The 17573-nt window shown below is 41.8% G+C and overlaps 1 protein-coding gene across 1 annotated transcript; it reads right to left on the bottom strand.

Annotated features, from left to right (window-relative positions):
* Positions 1 to 13747: 13747 nt before the first annotated feature.
* LOC135487018 (retinol dehydrogenase 12-like) lies at positions 13748 to 16894 on the bottom strand. Its single transcript, XM_064770306.1, has 6 exons — positions 16887 to 16894; positions 16369 to 16469; positions 15810 to 16007; positions 15076 to 15144; positions 14287 to 14506; positions 13748 to 14101 (listed from the first exon to the last, which is right to left on the bottom strand). The coding sequence occupies exons 1-6, from the start codon at positions 16892 to 16894 to the stop codon at positions 13870 to 13872; spliced, it is 828 nt and encodes a 275-aa protein (XP_064626376.1). The 3' UTR covers positions 13748 to 13869.
* Positions 16895 to 17573: the final 679 nt, after the last annotated feature.

The following is a 17573-nucleotide window of genomic DNA, read 5'->3' as shown; positions in this document are numbered from 1 at the left end:
CTATAATAAATAAAGACTCGTTATAATTACTAAAAGTCTATGAGGCTAACCGACAGCCGGACAAAGGTTTTCTGGGTAAAGTTTAACTGCTGACTACACCAAATGCAATTTCGAGGTATGTTTAATGCAACTATCTTTTCAGAAACGTTTCGACTGCATTACGAAGTTCCGAAAACTTCAGTTCAAGATTTTAGGAACACTAAACCAAGTCATCCCAGCTCTTGGCGTCATGACAAGTGTGAAAGAAGAGTTAACACTGGAAACACAGGTTAGTTTTAAAACAAAGATATCGATTCGTTTTTTATACAATGTATTCAAACATGTATTTCTGAAGGATAACCTGCACACTTATGGCATAAATATGGAATAAATTTGATTTCACAACAATTCCGTACCAAAGAGATTTTTTACCTTTTCAGGATGAAGTTCTCCGTAATTGTAAATATTACGTCGATGTTGTAAAAGCGGCTGCAGGAAACGGCGAATCAGCCGACCTGATTGAAGACAGTGTGCGAGGTATATTGTCCATCATAGGTGCGTACCCTACACGTGGTGATTGTATTTGAATCGCCCTGATGCAGATACTAATATTACCAGAAACACTGTCCATTAAAGAGCAATGGATTGGTATCGGAAATTAACTTTAACTTCAATCACATTTTCAGCAATTTTACTCAAGCACAGTGCCGAGGAAATTGGTATCTTTGCTGAAATGAGGAAAATATTATCTCGTGCCACGTTAACTAGGTTGAAATGACCATGGTGAAGCGCAGTATGTGCGCTCCGTAGTTTCTGGATTGGGATGAGAATGAATGTTTAGCGCTTTTGGAAAGAAGAAAAGTATTGAATACTGTGTGCGCTGCATATAACTTATAGGAAGTGACTACTTGGCAAGCCCGGCTTACCAAACAGCGACTTTTTCTTGTCCTGAATGGAGAGCGGAACTCATTAAAGTAAAGTCTCCAGCTCGCCAAACAGGGTAGATTTTTTACCAGTTTGGCAAGCCCGGCTGGCCGAACAGGGTGGCTTTTTAGTGCTGTTTGGCAAGCGGCTCTCCAAACAGGACAAAAAAAGATGCCTGTTCGGCGAGCGGCTTGCCAAATAGACCCGGCCTAACTTATATTACATCTTTTGTACATTTCTAGTCAATGCATCATACAATTTTTACACTGCAGCCGATGTTTCAAGCGCAGCTGGGGAGAATGGAACAAGAGCAAATGAATGCCTCGAAGCTTTAGATGCACCAGAACCAACCGGTTCGCCAGCTTTGGGTCAGCCAACAACAGAACCACCCACTATCGACCCGGCCCTCGGCAGCATTCAAGATATCAGGAAAAACCCAGTGATGCTTGATGAAGTCAGGCAAAAAATGCAACGCTACAAAGATTGGGTAAGGAAAATAATCATCTACGGTAATGAGGTTTAGATAAGATATTGGCAACAAATTGCAAAGAACTGTGGAAATTGAAATTTTGTCCACGACTTTTCAGCGGTACTGACTTAGATAATTTGATAGAAGTGAGCATCAAAATTGATGTGAACAGCGAACACGTACTCAGGTTAAGGTTGAGTTGCCGTTTCATCTTTCCGTCGATAGTTGACATGACCAGGTTCAAGGATTGTTGATGTCACTCTCTTTTGTCAGGTAAAAGAAGAGGTAACCCTGGGTACAAACCTGATGGGTGAACTCTACAAGACTGTCCAGAAAAACAAAGTGGCTGGAGAAAGCCCAACAATCCTCACGACGAAATCAAAGAATATAAGCTGTGTAAAACAATTTACAGAAAACTTTGCCAAGGGTAAGCAGTAAGTTAATTGCTGGGCTCGAGTATGGGAGAAACGAGATTTTATCGAAATAACGTCCAGAAAATCAGTTTGTCCGGAAACTTCGCCACTTCAGCTAAGTTGTTTATCCCTGGGTCATCTATTTCGGGTTCGGGGTTTTATTGAAATCTTGAAGAGAAGGAGCCCAAAGATAAAACATCTATTTAAAGAGTACGGTGTAGTCTTATCTGAAATATGAACGTTTGGTTTAAAAATTGTTGCGATTCCAGAACCCTACAGAGGCCCGGAGAGATTGAAATTTCGAGTACACAACCAAACGTCTGAGCTAACGGTACTTAATAAGGACCGCAGAGCAAAGCTTTGCGGAGTTGAACAAAACTGCCTTCAATTCAAAATTTTCCTGCTTTTACAGAGCCAATCAGTCCTGGTGGTGCCAGTAAAATTAGCATGCCTCCAGCTGAAGGAATGTTTGGACCTGCAAACGAATCTACGCCAAGTGTAGAGGCAATTGTGAGTTTAAGGTTTTTTGTGGGTATACTTGTAAGAAAAACATAGCATTAAATTGATTGACTTCATCACACGAAACACAGGGCAGAGCAAGTTACCATCTTTAGACTTCGAAGCTGGCACGATGCTGGTAATTTGAAGTATTGAGTTCAATTGCCATATATGACTGCCAAAATACGGTGTCACAGGAGATACCTTTGTAATATTACATCTTGCATAAATTCTCATTATTTTGCCAGGCGAGTTCCCAGAACGGCAACCCATTCACCTACGGAAACAGTTCAAACAGCAACGGGACAGCGCCTCCAGCTGTCACTGGAAACGTTGTATCTTTCTCAATCAGGAATGAGACTGGAGATCCTATGCTTATGACTGATCTAACCGAGCCATTTGTAATGAACATCCCACAAGCTAAACCTGAGGTAAAATTGTACGACAACGTCAACATAAGAAAAGCGCCCCACAAACACGGTGCCCAACAAATGATCGTTTTCGATGGTCGTCGGAGCTGAGAATATTTAGTTGGGGCATGTATTCGGGCTTGTTACAACCCCAAAAAACAAATCTTGATTAAAAAACTATCTCATGATTGCTTTGTACATAAATGTACCAGTTTTAGACAACGGTGAACCATGTGAAAAACTACTTGTGAAAAACTACTGTAAAACCGCTGTAAAACACTGAAGAACCACTGTACATGTACTTGTAATAGTGTTGCCACAGATTTTTCTGTCGATAGAATGTGCTACATCACCGACGACACTCCCAACTTCGACCTGTTGCTTAAAATAACATTGGCACGCTTTTCCAAAATTGTAATTTCTTTCATATTTTTCAGGTAGAGACGGCTGATAACTACACCTCAACAGACAAGGCGTTCAAAAAGTTCCATATGGTGGAAATAAACCCGACATGCACACTTGCAATCAATGTCATTGACGTCAATGATACATGGGGAGAAGAATTTGAAATCGGAAATGACACTGACACTGGCGTGGATGTCGACCCATCAGCGGAGATAGACCCTGCGCCGGGGACAGCTGAACTGGCAGGGAAAGAGGGCAATGAAACTTCTAAAGGAAATCAACCTAAGCCGAAAAAAGGGGTTCCTGTCTATATGAAAACCCTCCAAGGTGTGGATGATATCAAACAGGAGGTGCGATTCATAATCTATTTAAAGAAAGGTCAGATGCCGTCTTTGGATAATTATGACTTCAGTTGTACCCTCCCTCATACACCGACCGATGACGAACTAGGACTTCAAGTTGACAGCAACTCAACCCTTTCTGTGAATTCAACAGCGACAACAACAACCACTCCGACCGAGATGCCCTTTTCAACAGCCACATCAGCCGAAGAGCTCTTGTCGAATGACACGTTTGGCGACAATTTTACGACAGACCTTCCTGAACCACCAGAAAATGGAAAAAAGAAGTATCCACCTCCTGTCCGGGATCTGAATACTTGTCACTTTGATCCCAAAGATATGAATATGTGAGTTATATGTCATTTGTAGTGGTAATTGTGAGTAGAGTGGAGGTAAGTATACAGTGACACTGTATACAGTATACAGACGACACTGACCGAACCGGTCAGTGTCGTTAGCGAAGAGGATCCAATTTCTTCTCTCTGCTGCAGACAAGATTGAGGCGAGAGAGGGAGGCAACTGCGGCACTTCTCCTTCTCACCTGAAATGAAATATGTATGGCTGCGGTTGGACTTTAGTTGCGTATTTTACCGTCCGTATTTTTAATCTTTGGTTGTAGTTCCGAGACCACGAAGATTTATATTGGTGTAAATGCAGTTCCATACAATGCTACAGCCGAAGGTGAGGTCTAGTTTTCTTTATACTCGTCTGTAAGCTCGAATTTTATTGGTGTTTCCTAGTTAGGCCTAGCCTCATTATTAGCCGTTGTATAGCGTGCCTTGTCTAGGATACATATTAATTTCCCCACAGTCGTTTTTGTTTTTCGAATCCATCGGAGTACTGTCAACAAGCGAGTTATGAGCAAAATGTTATCCACATTCTGTACACCAAACATTTCGATTTGATCCTTGTACACAATGTAGTTGTAATGGAAGATACGGAAAATCTCTTAAATAATTGAAATTCGATGACAATCTGACGTTTACCTCTAATAATCAACATTTAAAAAAAAAATCGTAGGGACGTTCTCATTTCTATTGCAGATCACAACGTAACCAGTTTCCTTGATAGTAAATATCGACTGGCTGCGTACATGGTTGGATGTCTCTACTTCGATGAGGATACGGAAGTTTGGTCAACCGCTGGTTGCTGGGTAGGTACTTTCCAGATCTGAATGCGCACTGGTGTCCTCTTCTCCAAGTCGGTGGAAGCGCTTGAACCTGGAGCATTAGGAATACAGTCAAAATTTTGTTTTCTTATTTTCAGGTGGGGAAGAAAACGACGCCTGAGCTGACTGAGTGCAAATGCAATCACCTGACCAACTTTGGCAGTACTTTTGTCGTCCCGATGAACCCTATTGACCTAGGTAGCCCTGGCTTTGGAAACTTAAACGAGAATCCTACCGTGTTTGCTACATATGTCTGTTCCGTTATTATGTATTGTGTGTTATTGATATGGGCGATCAAGGCAGACAGGATTGATGAAATGAAGGTAAATGATGGCCGAGGTATCCCCACACTGTTGATAAGTCCCCGTACATGACTGCAAACGCCAGTGTCCGTGTGTTCTATCTCCAGCCGGACTACTGTAGAGTTCAACTTCAATGGCGAAAGATTCCTCCGTGTGCTCCGATTTCTTCCAACATTTCAATTTGTTCAGTATCTTTTTATGAGCTGTCTGTGTTGACGCTTAGTTATCAATCCTCAATTATTTTGGTCGCCGTCCTTTAGTTGGTCGTGTTACTTTTTTACTTTGTGCTAATGGTAATGGGGGAAATAACGAGATAAAGATGAGAGAGGTTTCAAAGGTTTCCTTGGCATTCTTAAAGTAATGACAATCCAGTTGAGTTGTGTTTTTATTGAAACGGATGGTCTGGATGTTTCTTACGCACTTCTATTTCATCTCTCAAATAAATACTCATTCATATAACATTACCTTTACAGGCTGGTGCCACTCCTCTCCCGGATAACGATCCCAGAGACAAGTATTTGTACGAGTTACTGGTGACCACCCGAGACCAACCTAACGCAGGTAGGCAAGAAACAAAGTTTGAAAAAAATATTCATGGAAATGCAATTTTGTATGGTCACTGGTAATTGCCTCCACATGATATAGCACAACGCTTCATCATGTCGGACTTCATTCTCAAAGAATGACTAGGCATTTATTTTATGAGGGTGACGATGTGTTAGCGGTAATTGTCGATAATGATGATTTCTTGGTATTCCGTCTTTTGGAGACCGCTTATAGTGGTCAGTAAAATCTACCTCGCATCACAAGTAAATATTCGTAAGTAAATGAGTCACAAGTAATGACAATGCATGTAATTACCGTATTGAAACTGCCTGTTTATATGCCTGAGTGTCGTCTTTTTTAGGTACCACAGCCCAGGTGTCCTTCATCCTGATTGGCGAGGATAACGAGACAGAGCCAAGGGTCTTAATGGATGAAAGAAGGAAGGTGTTACAGAAAGGGGACACGGACACCTTCGTACTTGCCGTACCTGCTCCGCTTGGCAACCTGAGCACGCTCCGAATCTGGCATGACGACAGCGGGAAGTCCCCAGGATGGTTCTTTTTCCAGATGCAGGTTACCGATCTGCAGACCAAGGAGAAGACATTTTTCATTTGCCAGAGGTGGTTGGCCAGGAATGAAGATGATAGCTTGGTCTGTACTGATATTCATTCCACAGAGTTGTCAAACGAGTTCTCAAACCAATTAGCAACATATCGGATGTACGTTACCTCGTGCTTAGTACTTCGTGTATGTGAGTCATATGATATAAAAACGTAGAATGTCTACTTCAAAACCCAATCAAATGAATAAATGAACTTTTTAAATTCCATGTTGTATATTTGGTTGTTATCTATTTCAAGAAAGCAAATCTACTTCCAGATCGACAGAATAATACCCGCAGCAGGTATTGAAGAAATGACGGATTTTAACTACCTGTTTTGGACAAAGACCACGAAGGACTTGACGGATGGTCATATCTGGTTCTCCATTTTCAAGCGGCCAGCAAGGAGTAAATTCAGCCGGGTTCAGCGTCTCACCTGCTGTCTCCTCCTCCTATATTCATCGATGCTGTCCAGCTTGATGTTCTTTGGCTCGGAACCTGAATTCCCAAAGATGTTAAAAATTGGACCAATTAAAATATCGTTTTACACCATCCAAGTTGGCATCTACTCGGGCCTAGTGGTTGTTCCAGTTAACATCCTCATTGTATTTCTCTTCCGCTACTCAAAAGATCCACCAACAGGCTGGTTGTCGGCAAAGAAGAAACAAAGAGGAATTGCTTACAATGCTTCTGACAGAACTTCGTTAGACAGCATAGAAATTGAGCTGCAGAAGGAGAAGGAGTACCTGGACTCTGGAAAACGAAATCTAGACATGAATCATGAGCGCGGCGCTGGCGTGACCTACATTGATAACCAGAACGGTGTCCCAAGGGTGGCTATGGCCATGAAAGAGCAGAAACCAAAGAAGAAAAAGCCGTTCTCACTGCCGTGGCAAACCCTCTTCTTTGCTTATTTCATTGTTGCAGTGTCCTGCTCCACCGCATTCTACTTTGCGGTAAAGTTTGGTCAGGCGATGGGCTTCAACAAGACAGTCCGTTGGATTTCTTCCTTCTCACTCGGGACGCTGCAATCAATCCTTCTTCAGGACCCAGTTAAGGTACATGATACTATGAGCAAATCTTCAAAGCACACGTTGGTCAAACAATGCATAGGAGAACGCGAAAGCTACACACTAAAGTCTGCAACAACGACTTTATTGCACAGTTTAGCTTCAGAACCAATCGAAATATCAGCAAAGAACAAAAACTATCTTAATGTTCGGAATATGAAAATGATAGCCGACCATGTACAAGTAGCTACATCATTACTTTGCTGCCGTACGCTTGACAGACCTATTATTTGACTGTATTTCTTTCAGATCATTATCCTATCCGCCTTTTACGCTATCGTTTTGAAGAAGCCCGACGATGGGGAAGACACGGAGCTTGAACCAGAAGATATCGCCTTGAGAGATGATGAGGAATACCTCCATGACCACCTGACTGAAAAGGAAGCAGAGATGGGCGCCGTCAGGGAGAAGATTGCACAGTACAAGGTCTTACCAGAACCACCAGATGAGGGAATGTTGAAAGAAGTCAGACAACACAGGTATGTACTTCGTCGTCGATCTCTGGATGGCAATCACTTCTTCAAAACGTTATCCAGTTTCATAATAATACTTCACCCATCCTTGTGCGTATGAAAATATATATACATGTATTACAAGTTATGTAGTCAATCCAGTTAACATTAAGGAAGTGACTACTTGGCAAGCCCGGCTTACCAAACAGCGACTTTTTCTTGTCCTGAATGGAGAGCCGAACTCATTAATATTAAAGTAAAGTCTCCAGCTCGCCAAACAGGGTAGATTTTTTACCTGTTTGGCAAGCCCGGCTGGCCGAACAGGGTGGCTTTTTAGTGCTGTTTGGCAAGCGGCTCTCCAAACAGGACAAAAAAAGATGCCTGTTCGGCGAGCGGCTTGCCAAATAGACCCGGCCTAAAATTAATGTTCCAATGCATTGTTATTTAATGTGTGCCTTTTTAACTTCCAGGACGATGCAGAATAAGTTGATGATGACCATCTGGGGGCTGATGTTCTACATCGTCTACCTAATCTTCTTGTCCCTGGTAGCCGCCGACATCAGAGATAACAACTCTTTTGCAATCTATAATAACTTCAAGAATATATACGACAGAGATACGTTCACACTCGACAAAGGTATAGGAAGTAATGTTGCTTCTTCGGTGAGCAGTTTTACTATCATAATGATCTAAAAGAATGAGTTACAGGATTGCTATAGCCTGGCCAGCACTTATGTAATTCCACTGCTCGTCCAGTCTCCAAGCAGATCAAAGGTTATTCTCTCTGCCAGTAGAGGGAGGTCTGGATGTGGCGCAGTTGCGTGATGATATTCGAATCAACACGGATTGTCATGTAGTAGCAGATCCAAAATGGCATCCTATGTTGGCAGTCATGTAACGATGTACATGTAGTTGGGCGACTGCGCAGGAGACTGGGCAAAATCCTAAGCTGAGAGCAGCTGTGGCCCATCTGCCTCATTCTGAGGGTGTGGCTATACAAGTTTCATAACATTCCCTTCTCTTGTTGCAGATCCGCAATCACGACAACTTCTGGAATTGGGCCATAGATACCCTCGTGCCAGGGACGTATGGGCAGAAGTGGTTCAAGCAAGACCCCTGGAAAGAAAAATACTCGCACTTCTTGGCTGACCGAGTGAATTTTAGAGTTGGACCAGTTAGGATAAGGCAGGTCAGACAGGCAGAGGGTAGGTGAAAACCAGGTTGATCACTTCCACTAATATATCTTTGTGATAGTCAGAGGGTTAGAAATCTCATTTATATCTACTGGCCGATGTTGACGTCAGCATTTCAATGTTTCTGATGATGACTGCAATTGCACTTGATCCCAGTCTGATATTTATTATTGGTGTGACAGAATATTAAAGGGGGTGCTGTATCATCGCAACATTGCTACCCTGTACCTACATATAATTATTGTAATTGTTCAAAGATGATTTTTCAAATCTATCCTTTACAGAACCATGTGACGAGCGTGTTGTTAACTATGGAATCGGATCGAAGTGTCGTTTTGGCTACTCTCTAACCAGTGAAGACACGGGCAATTATCGGAGAGGATGGATACCAGTCAACAAATCAGGTACAGTCACTGTTTGAAATCTCAGCTCAGTTTTGTTTGAAGATTATTTATGTATACATGTTTGTACAGATGACTGGCAAGGTATATTTTTAAAGGCCGGGTCTATTTGGCAAGCCGCTCGCCGAACAGGCATCTTTTTTTGTCCTGTTTGGAGAGCCGCTTACCAAACAGCACTAAAAAGCCACCCTGTTCGGCCAGCCGGGCTTGCCAAACAGGTAAAAAAATCTACCCTGTTTGGCGAGCTGGAGACTTTACTTTAATATCAATGAGTTCGGCTCTCCATTCAGGACAAGAAAAAGTCGCTGTTTGGTAAGCCGGGCTTGCCAAGTAGTCACTTCCATTTTTAAAATAACGATGGTGTTGAACGTTTAGGCATCTTTCACACTATTTACAGATCCAAACGACAAACCAGACGAAGGCTGGGGTTTCCAAGGGGCCATTGAGCTGCGCAGTGCTCCGAAGTCTGGTCTGATCACCATGTATGGAGGAGGAGGCTATGTCCTGTACCTTGGGGACACAGCAGAGATCGCCAAGTCAAGGCTGCAGGAGTACCGGAAAAAAGAATGGATAGATAAGAAATCTCGAGGAGTTCACATTGAGTTCCTAGCCTTCAATCCTTCCACCAAGTTATACTTTTGTTCAGAGACCATCATCGAATTCATGGAAACTGGAGGTAAGCAACGTTTACAAAAACAATTAGATCGACTTCAAAGTATAGCACTTTTCAAAACGATACTTGTCCAGTAGCTGCCTTCCTGGTTTTTCAGCCACTGAGCGCATCAAATAATCTGTCAACCCAAAATTTGAAAAGATGAAAGTGACTCGAATTTGACATGACTCGACGACTTGTCAGTCTGTGAAAGTCATTTTTTTACGAGTCGTCTCACTCTTGGATCTTTGAGGGGTTTGCGCAATAGATTTTGGCGCGGTTTTAAGAGTTGTTTTTCTATGATTCCTGAATAACCATCCAAATCGTTCTCTTCCAGCTGCTGTTCCATATTATGAAGGGCATGTCCTGAAGCTTCTCAGCGGCAACGACCCCAATGCGATGGGATCCATGATTCTACTCTTCGTCTTCTTCGGATTCATCGTTTACTTTTTCGTGCAGGAGCTAAAAAAGATGAAGCTTCTCCGAAAGGACTACTACATGGTTAGTAGGATTATTGTAGTTATTTTTTGTGTGTGATACATCTCTCTAAATAATAGATATCAAACCAACCATAAATTCTCTTCTTTCTGACGTAGTCAGATGCTACAGCGAATGATTATTCTTTTAAATCTTACTTAATTTCAATCCCACCACGCAGGCCTTCGCAAAATGGACCTCAGATTTACAAATTTCCTTCTCCTTATTGCGTATACTATAAATGGTCGCCCGCTTGTACATGTACACGTAAGGACACTCATTTGCCATCCAAGGCTGTTATGCTACTAGTTAAGTAGATCATCCTTAAAAGAGACACTGTTGCACAGAGAGAGAGAGCGAGCGAGAGCGATATGCTGTGTTGTTTTGCTTATACAGTTTACATGTAATTCTTTTACGAAGTCCCTACAAGAATGCCGGGATAATATCGCTTTATGACAGTTTAGAATGTTTAAACGAAGCCGAGCAGCTCTTTAGGAAAATCGATTGAGCGATGTGCTTTTTACTTCAGGACTTCTGGAACAACTATGAGTTCGTCATTATCGTGTTATCGTTCTTTGCCATCCTGATGAGCATTGGCCGGTTCCTGATCGCTTACGACATCGGCGAAACCATGAAGGATCGCAGCAAGTTCATCAACATGGCCTACGTTGTACTCTGGGACAAGACAGCCGCCTACCTACTTGCTTTCATCTCCTTCATGTCCGTCCTCAAGTGTCTCCGCCTCCTCCGGTTCAACAAGGACGTCGCAGGCCTCTTTGCCATGATGAATTACGTGGCCGGGCCCCTTGCCGACTTCATGGTCGTCTTTACCGTGATCTTTACTTCATTTTGTATGATCACATTCTTCGTCTTTAACACTCATTTGGAAGAATACAAGACGTACATCGTCACCTTGGAAACTCTTCTGTCTATGATGCTAAGTAAGTAAAAGGATTCGTTCATTGCCCTATTAACGACACTTGCCATGATAACTGACATTGGATGATGGATAAGGGAAAACCAATTCGGCCATGAGTAGGTCAGATACATTGTAGAGTCAGTTCAGTTTTTGATTTAGGCGTTCTTAAGGTTTGAAGAGAGTTATTGTGTTCATCAAATTATGTAAAGGAGTCTGATCACTGGTACAAAGATTGACGGCCAAAAGTTGAATATTCTGAGGAAACCAAAAGGTTCTCGGTAAACATGGTAAAATAAGGGAAGACAATGCACTTAGAAATATGACTTTCGGCCAAAACAGAGATACGTTCCCTGCGTTTCAGGCGAATGAAAATCAAAATGTAAAGGCGTTTGAGCTTGTGAAATACCTTATAGGGCTATGCCTTTCCCTGAAAAGCCTCTACGGGAGGCATATTTGTGTGATAGCTGATAAAACCTAACACATTTCCCAAAAGCTCAAAAACCTTATCTTTAGAAGTGCACTGTATGAACATGTAGGCACACGATAGATGTATATTACTAATCATATTATCATTTCAGACAAATTTGATGCCAAGCGACTGACCGAAACCTCCCCTGTACTTGGAAGCTTAATCTTCTTCTCTTTCGTGCTGACTATCAACTTCCTAATGATCAACTTCATGCTGGCCATCATCATGGAAGCATTCGTCATGTGTAGCGGGGAGATAGCCGAACAGAACGCGTCTAAGGACCACGAGATTGTGACCTTCATGATCGGGTCCTTTAAGAAGGCAGTCGGGTTAGACAAGAGCCCACCGCCATTTCAGCAGGAATGCCGTTTAAGATACATTGAAGGTACGTCAAACAAATGTCAAATTCACAGGGTATGAGTAGGCCGACGTATTTCTTTAATCAGTGTTTGTTTGCTTACGATTTTAAAAACCAAAACTTTGAAGAAATTGACACAGTAGCATTTACTTCTGAAATAGCCTTAAAGTATGTTCCCGACTGAATTTTTGTTTCAAGCCTTTTAAATGTGCTATGATCTTGTTAAACGAACTAGTTTTCATATTTTTGGACAGAGAATTCTAGGGGTCGGCCTCGTTGGAAATAAATGTAAATTAACCTTGTCGCGTATCTACGCCATGTCTCCGTACATTCTGATTTGTTGCAATTTCAGGGGCAAACAACAGTACGGATGTGGCATGCGACGAGATGATTAGTAAGATGGACCAGTTCATGGAACGATTTGAAGCGTATGTCAGCCAACAGGCTGACAACAAGGAGATCATGCAAGAATTGGATGCCATCCAGGGAAATGGTGCGAAGGCTAAGAAAAAGAAGAGAGCAATTCTGACTGGTTAAATATTTTTTTTCCGTTTTTTTATAATCTTTAGAATACATTTTTAGTTCTGTATATCAAAGAATAATCGTGATATCCACTGTTGTGGTTGAAAGACACAATATGCCAACTTCGTTAGGATGTGATTGTGAAACATATAAAGTATTCTTTGTCTTTTTTATAAATACTTTCACTTTGAAGTAGAGACTGGTGTCATAACGATACGTTAACTACACCTATTGTATTGTTTTCATTACGTTTATCTGGCCTGACTGGCTTAGGCTTGGTTGCCTCCATTCCACAAACGCCAATTGTTATGACTAGCATATACCCATGGAGCGGGCAAAGTTGAAATGTAATATACATTAGTTAAATGGGCAGGATGATTGAGCTACATTAAATTTCTAACGTTACTGAAATTTTATTAAAGGTTAAACACGAAATTAACTGCATTTAGGGACTTATTGCTGCTATCTACATGCAACCCCCAATAGATTGATTGGAGTACGCTATTTTGCACAATGCATTGAGACCAGTGACAGCAGGTCCTGTTCCAAATAAGGCCCTCACATATTAGGCATATCACCTACCCACTCCCGTACCCAATGCCACTGTCGGACCAAAGCCAGGCGCATGGAGAGATGCAGAACGCAATTCAAACTGACAACATCAGTCAGTAAAGAATAAAACAAAGAGCAAGCGCTGGCCACTGTACATATTTTGTCCATCCTGGCATAACTGTTTATTGATACCCTGACTGCATGTTCCGGTAGGCCACTCTCCAGAATTTGCCTTATCACTCAGGTCAGTGTTTCTCGAATAGAACTAAAATAGAACAGGCTAATCATTAATCTCCCTGCTAATACCCTGCACCATGGACCAGGTCGTATAGCACTACATACGTGCTGGAAGCTAATACTGATGTGGCAGGGAGAATATGCGTGAAGTTTGTGTATGCTTTTGAGAATGTGCGGAGCTCTCCAGTCGACGTGCTCTCTGAAAAGTTGTTATTTATTCTAAAACCACGAAGATATTCGACGTATGACACCCTCAGTGACACTCTTACATATGATCAAGACCTACGAAGCCAAAGGTTGCAAGAATTCGACGCATTTCCAAGGCCCAATTTTGAAACAAAAATCGCCTCCTAAATAGCGGCCACAACGCGCATTATAGTATAGATTATCATCGTCAAAAGATCTCTCTCTGCTCTCATTATTTCGATCGTTGCTACTAATTAGTATATCGTTAACATGTATTCACAACACGCCATTTCTAAACTGCACTACATGCATGATGTAGGCCTATTTAGTCCTGTAGTAGTTCCGGAACTTTTTCGATCATGACATTTTGACCAATCAGCGCAAGTGTACATTTAATATCACAGTCAGCTTTCTGAAAAGTCAACGTTTTACGATCATTTTGATCCTCGCCTTCTGCTGATGGTAACAAGCCAACTAGTTTCTCACTCACTTTCCACAGTTCTGCTGCCGCTGATGGATTCCTTGCTATGCTTTTGAGGTTCTTTCTTTTGCAATCGCTAAAATTGAAAAATGTATACAGGTTACAGAGCAGTTGATTGCAATGTCCTTGATGTTCGATAAAAGTTTGACATTTTCTGATAGCTGTAGGTTTTCGACAAAGTTACATGTATTCTTAAAAGCTCAATTTTTCAACGGGACATTTCTTGGTCGGTAATCTCTTGTACTAAAAGTGACAACATACCTGTAGTATTCCCCGCTAGGAATATCGTCAGCTGTTGCACAGTATATTGTAGTAGCAGCACCATTGGCAGCAGACTTAGTAAACGCCGAAGTCAAACAAGACAAAAATCGGAAGAAACACGAGTCTTTGACGTCCCTTACCAGCTCCGTTTTAAAGACCCCAGGATGAAGGGCGTATGTAGTGACGCCACTGCCTGGAAAGGGGAGCAAAGAAGCGTATAAACATGGTCAGGCAATGTAGTCGTGAATACACTGTCATATTTCTAAGCCGCCCGCTCCATGGAAAAGGAACATACGTTTGTAAATTTAAAAGCCTATGGACCACTGTGTACAAGCGCGCCATAAGCAGAGCCTGCTATACAAACAGGAAGTATATTCCAATGGCCCAATTGTTTGTTGTATAGGGTGGACAAGTGTACATAATAATGCCGACAGGGTCGGTATAGCCCATTGAAAAATGTATACAGGTTACAGAGCAGTTACAATGCCGATTCGCATTGAAATACCCTTTCGTAAAAAAAGAATGTGACCAGCGGACTCTACTTCCGGGAGATATAGCTGCTCGTTTGAGACACGGTCTGAGAAGAGATCTACGTTAATGAGGCGTACAAGCTAAACACACTGGCAAAACACTGGCGATCCTTATAAGTGTTGTACCTTAAAATTACATCCTACGACCCAATATGGAGTGGCTATGTCACGAAGACAATACATACACTGGTACATTAACCATAATTGTATTCATTCAAATCACGGGTAGATATATCATTTTGATGCGTAGGTTACTCACCTAAATGGTTAACTTGGAACGTCATCTCATTTCCTTCTGGCGTTAACGTACGCTTCTTGAACAAGGCCCCTGCATTGTTGATATATATATATATAATATAATGAGTCTTTTATATAGCACAATTCCGTGACACTATAGTTCTCGCTCAAAGCGCTTTGGGATATCATATTATTATTGATAAGGATTTCCAAACTACTGTACCCTAAGAACAAATCAAGAGACGTCATTTTAAGAATATTAGAAAAAAATTTAATCTGAAGAATAAAGTTCATTCATACAAAAATGAAGGTGTCGAAAAAGGACAACCCCAATAATTTAAGGGAGTATTCTGCCTAATTCTTGGTGTGGCAGTACACGTTCAGAACGGATTGTCTACAGTGATTTCTTTCCTCGAGTTAAACCATAGTTGCGCGTCACCACGAAATATTGGTGGACCAATTGCACGTACACCACCACATTGCCGCGACAAATTTGTTCGGCAATCCATTGCCGGTACAAATTGCCGGGCGAATTTGTCCCATCAAGCTACGCGCTAATGGATCGGCAATTAGCTAGTTAGATGGTTCGGCGACAGGCGGCGCTTTCGAATTATTGTTTGCGCGCCATCTGTTGCCGGATTTTATAACTAGCTGCAGCGCTGGTGTACGCGCTTGATGGATTTTCGATGGTGCGGCATTGGTTCGCGAAGCAAGATTGGTGGTCCATTTTCAGGTGGTATGTTTTAACTTATTGGCATGAAAGTTCCAGTGGACTAGGAGAAGCGTTTGGCTTACTCGAATTAAATTCGTTCACGAAATCCCTAATAGACTGATAGTCGACTAAGTCAAGCTTCATAACGACCACATTGCTTGCTTCCACCCCGGTCTGTCGTATATCATCGGCGGCCTCGTTCCCTCTGTCCAGGTTCCTGCATGCCATAATTACCTTGGCACCTGTATTGGAGAAAAATGACGAAAAACAATTATTTTAAATTTTTTTATACCTTTTTACAGGACTTTTTCAAAATATTTCAAGGATAATTTAGCAAATGTTTTCAAATTCATTTGTACCTTATACGGGACTTTTTCAAATTTCACGGATTATTTTTCAAATCGATTATCAGTGTCGTTATATGCGCGCCCAATGCGACAGCTATAACTATAATTGATTACGCCCCGGGGAATAAGGAATGAACGGCGGAATGAAACATCTTTATCCTATGGCAATAGCTATGTTGCAGCACAGGAATCGAGTTACAATAAAGGTTCGATGAGATGAAAATATTTGGCATTGCTTATTGATTTATGACTTTACCTCTTTCAGCAAGATCTAACGCACTAGCCTTTCCGATGCCTGTATTCGCGCCGGTCACGATGGCAACCTGTTCATCCAAGCGCTTTTGCCTCCAAGAAAATCTTGAAGAAAAAGGTGAAATTTAGGATATGCCAACATTAAAGGAATACTATAGGCACTGAGTAACAACATTATGATGCAAAAAATGTTGCATTGTGTGCAAACCGTTAAGGCATGTGCACATGTACACATGGAAACATGTTTAAAAATATTCATAGTACTATATTGTACGACTCGATTTTGTTAAATGTTGGATAGTGTGGACTTAGCAAAATGGCCTTTGTAAACTCATTTTGATGAAATCGGGGGTTAATGTTCGCTGAGCCGGAGAAGCTACATTAACCACTGATTTCCTTACGATGTTGTGCGCTGGCAATATTTTTACAACATTTGTGTTACCATATGATGTCGTAAAATGTTTGATAGTGTGCATTATACATGGACAACAACATGAACTTTCAACCAATGGTGTTACTCACCTCGGCATCGTGTTTTTGTAGTGCCCCTTGTTATCAAGCGACTCCAACAGACTCCAGCAACAGCAAAGAAGTTCAAAATTGGTCTGCTGGTGGTGGTGTCTCGTACAGCTCCCGGTCTGAGCTATAGCTGTACATTGGTCTCGTGGTCAGTTGCTAGAAATGACTTGCAATTTAACAGGCACAGTTTAGGCCCCTGAAAACTCGTCTTAACATGTATCTATACATGCATGATATTATACACGTATGCATAAACCACTAGAATGATCTGTTCTAGAAATGTGGTCAAGGTTGTTTAACATATTTTATGTATGCGTGTATTTACACTGTATAGAATTCGTTATGGCTACACACAACTAATAGAATTGGAAGTGACTATTTGGCAAGCCCGGCTTACCAAACAGCGACTTTTTTTTGTCCTGAATAGAGAGCCGAACTCTCTGGCTAATGTGTTGTAAAGTCTCCAGCTCGCCAAACAGGGTAGATTTTTTACCTGTTTGGCAAGCCCGGCTGGCCGAACAGGGTGGCTTTTTAGTGCTGTTTGGCAAGCGGCTCTCCAAACAGGACAAAAAAAGATGCCTGTTCGGCGAGCGGCTTGCCAAATAGACCCGGCCAATAGAATTTAAGCCATTTTCCACCAGCTGCCATAACATTTTCCCAATATCTCACTCTAGAGATCTATGTAACTTG

The sequence above is a fragment of the Lineus longissimus genome, chromosome 1 (assembly GCF_910592395.1).
Source record: "Lineus longissimus chromosome 1, tnLinLong1.2, whole genome shotgun sequence".
Taxonomy (NCBI): Eukaryota; Metazoa; Nemertea; class Pilidiophora; order Heteronemertea; family Lineidae; genus Lineus; species Lineus longissimus.
The sequence above is the reverse complement of the archived record's forward strand: the minus strand, read 5'-3'. Positions and strand labels throughout refer to the sequence as shown.